The sequence below is a fragment of the Fusarium vanettenii genome (genome assembly GCF_000151355.1).
Source record: "Fusarium vanettenii 77-13-4 unplaced genomic scaffold NECHAsca_171_unmapped, whole genome shotgun sequence".
NCBI lineage: Eukaryota > Fungi > Ascomycota > Sordariomycetes > Hypocreales > Nectriaceae > Fusarium > Fusarium vanettenii.
In genome coordinates this window covers 4,971-8,456 of record NW_003315719.1, presented here as the reverse complement: position 1 = coordinate 8,456, position 3,486 = coordinate 4,971, and the positions used below count along the sequence as shown (strand labels likewise).

At 49.6% G+C, this 3,486-nt stretch overlaps 2 protein-coding genes across 2 annotated transcripts; both read right to left on the bottom strand.

The window, feature by feature from the left end:
- Positions 1–855: 855 nt before the first annotated feature.
- Positions 856–1,394, bottom strand: NECHADRAFT_89487 (uncharacterized protein; the record flags this gene model as incomplete). Its single annotated transcript, XM_003039106.1, has 2 exons — positions 856–1,283; positions 1,340–1,394. 2 exons carry the CDS (start codon positions 1,392–1,394, stop codon positions 856–858), a joined length of 483 nt encoding a protein of 160 aa, XP_003039152.1.
- Positions 1,395–2,268: 874 nt separating this feature from the next.
- On the bottom strand, positions 2,269–3,114 carry NECHADRAFT_89486 (uncharacterized protein; the record flags this gene model as incomplete). The annotated part of the gene is made up of 6 exons (XM_003039105.1): positions 2,269–2,307; positions 2,352–2,541; positions 2,594–2,642; positions 2,694–2,732; positions 2,795–2,834; positions 2,932–3,114. The coding sequence occupies 6 exons, from the start codon at positions 3,112–3,114 to the stop codon at positions 2,269–2,271; spliced, it is 540 nt and encodes a 179-aa protein (XP_003039151.1).
- Between the last annotated feature and the right edge of the window lie 372 nt (positions 3,115–3,486).

Here is a 3,486-nt window from a genome sequence, read left to right as displayed (position 1 = left end):
GATATTCTGCGTGCACTTAGCGGTATCCTAGATGTAGTGGAGGATCTCGCTCATCGCAGGCTACTAGAGCACCTTACCTGCGAGCGCTATAGTAGATATAATGAATAAGTGCACTATATTCCATGGCACTTGGTTCTGCCTGCCTCTGTCTACGGCCTGCAATTAGTTGCATGCTTCTCTGAGGTATACGGCGTGCTCGTTAATATATTCAGGGCCATTATTTACCTGCGGCCACTTAGGCGCCATCACGACAGATAGACGCGTTTTAGACGCGTTATCCATAGTAATTGCCTAGTAGGATACAGGTAAACTATAGGGAATACAAAAATAGACGTGTTTTCAAAAATGTGTTCTGAGCTGATGGTGGTGTTTGTCAGTAATCAGTACTGATTGATAACTGACTGCTTGTTGAGAAGTCTGGTCCTGCCGCTGATGGTCCTCTAATGCAGAGCGCTTGAACTCAGCGACTCGGTCGATACAGCATTGTCGCCCAAAGCCGAGTCAACATCACCTTCAGCCTCAAGCTGCTGCATTGAGCCACTCATTAGTTACATATCTGCCAAACATGCCCGAGACTAACTTCGGCCAATTGTATCAGGAAGAATGCCCGTGGTTGAGGTGAAACTGGCCTGCTCAGCAAAATCTTCCCCTCCTGGCTTTCCCGAATCACGGAATGAGTTCGGCTTTGGCTTAAAAGAGTCAATATCACGGGCGGGAACTGGAAAATCCTGAGTCTGGAGTGAAGTTGCTTGAGGAGAAGCAAAGTCGCAAGTACCACGTATTGCCACCGTGATGAGTGCCTAGGTTGAATCTCGATTCAGTTCTGTCCTATCCAGGGTGCATCATTGACAAGTCTCAAGAGCCGCATTGGCCAGAGACAAACTGCCTCGACAACTCATTCGGCGGAATCTCAAGCCCACATCGCCCCGTACCATCACAGACACCATCAAATGTACCATCCGTACACGGCTGACCTTCAAAGTCAGCCGGGTCTCCGTTCTGTGCATCATCATTGTTATCCTCCTCCTCGTCATTTCCGCCAAAGAAATCCCGGAACGCCTCTTCCGTCTCGGAGTTGTCAAAGCCACATTGGTCGGCGACAAACTGCCTGGATAACTCGTTGGGTGGGATTTCGAGACCGCAGCGGCCCGTGGCGTCGCAGGTGCCGTCGAATGTGCCGTCGGTGCAGGGCTGGCCTTCGAATGAGGCGACGTTGCCGTTGTTGTTGTTGTCGTCGTTCCCGGCATTGTCGCCATTGGCACCACGAAACCTCGTCTGAGGAACTTGAGTGAAGAAGTCAGTTCATGTTGGGTAGAGCCAGGCTTTGCTAATCACTTACGTGCAAAGGAGCCGTGGGCGGCGATGGCCAGAGCGAAGATTGCAGACCACTTCATGTTGACTGTTTGGGTAGAGCTGATAGTGAAAGCGCGGAGAGTGAATGGACAACTGAATCGCCAGGATTCGTGATAATTAAAGTAAATAGGAAGAATAGATGTGACCTGCACTTGAACAGAAGAGTAATTATGAGCTGATGATGACTGCAGAAAAGGCAGACGGCAAGACTTATATACAACAGGCTGTGCGATACCAGACCAAATATTCTGTAAATTGAGACAGGCTAACGTCTCATCCACGCCCTCAAGAAACCGCATCAGGTATGAAACGGGCCTGGAAGCTCTAGAAGGTCAGACCGCTGTCCCTGTTTATGGGCCTGAAAAGGGACAAGTCTGAGACCAAACAGTGAGAAACTACCGTCTTCTGAGGCAAGGAGTTTTCTTTTTTGGGGGGAAGCGCTAGAATTTTCAGGTGAACGCCTTGCGACTGGCTCCGCGGATCATTCAGCTGGTTAGCTTATAATTCTGACACTTGGTTGGTATCAGCCAAGCGCGAGCTGCTTCTCAAGCGAACACGAGGTAGCATTGTTTCAAGTGCGTATCGTCGCGCTCCAGAAACTCGAAGGCTGCCCAATCAGAAATCTCTTAGCATAATAAAACTCATCTCATATTCCATGCTCCCTAACAGACTTAATAATAAGCGTATACTACGCTGGGCTTATCAGGTATATAACCCACGGCATAGACTGGGCCACAGAACGAGGATGGAGCGATGCTACAGCCTAGCAAACTCCCCCTTTGTTGCTTCCTCCAACTCTTTCTCGACGTCATATCCATACAGCCAATACTAGACTTCCGGACAAGTCCATCGGCTCGGAAACGGTGCCTATACTTCCTTCCCCAGTTATGAAAGGAACAGTTCATCTCGAGCTTGTTATTCAGGGCCGTCTTCCATATGAAACGCGTCGCGCTGCTAATAGTCAGTTAGAAGAAGGGCCATGAATGTGGTTTACCTACCTGCCTAAACGCTTCCTTCACGAAGGCATCTCCTCGGCTCTTTCGAAGTCTTTCGTACATCTTTAGGGCGCCCGGCAGTTGATCTTTACTTTTGATCTTACCGAGGAGCCGCCCAAGAACGGCACCATCTTCTATCGCGGAATTGGCACCTTGGGCAAGATACGGCAGCATGGGGTGACATGAATCGCCTCTGCAGAGAGTTAGCATCCAGGCCTGGCCGAGGATACCCGTGCTCTGCTTACACAAAGACGAGGTTTGACTCTTCGTTGACCCAGTTCTGAAGCTCACTCCCTGGGTATCTGTTAGTCTAGCCCTCTTGGCGATGGCGGGAGATTAACACACTGTGCATCAGCTTCCACTTGTCCACCTCCTTTACCATATCTAAAAACCTTCTAAGGATAGGGTCCTATCCTTTAAAGAGTGCTCTTATCTCATCGACGGACCCAGTCTGTCTCTTGACTCCTTCTGGCAAGTCGTCTGGCACTAGGGGCACGATATTATACAGATTACCCGCTCGAAGAGAATATCCGACAGCGTGTGATCCTGGTCCGATCTAGAAATGTACTGCCGGCCTACTCACCCAGTCTCTGAGCTGCGGGTCGTCAATCTCGTCTAAGTGTAAGAGAATGCGGTATGCCAGATCACTAGTTGGTAAGGGAAGCTCTTTTATGCCGAGGAAATACTCTCGATACTTTGACCAGAGCCCGTCAGCGGCAACAATGAGGTCGGCTTTGGCATTCAAGCTAGATTCCGTGATGATCATTGTCTCTTTAAAATCGAGGTGCATAACCTTTTGCCTAAGTTTAAACTCCACCCCCAGTTAGTGTGACCGTTCATATAAGGCCAGCTGGAGATCGACACGGTGTAGACCGATGAATGGTGCTCTATATTTTGATCTTATCTTATCGCCAAAGTCTTCCTCTATTGCGAGTATCTTGCCGTCCGAGTAATGATGCACGGCGAGAAGAGTGGGCTAGGCGGCTAACTCCCATAGTCGTTCTGGGACGTTCCATTCTTTGAGGATCTAAGAGGCATTTGGTGTAATCTGCACGCCTGCGCCGACCTATACGTAGCCCAAGGGTCAATAGACTAACCTTGATGGAGGCACCTCTCAGGTCCTACCTCGGCAAGCTCC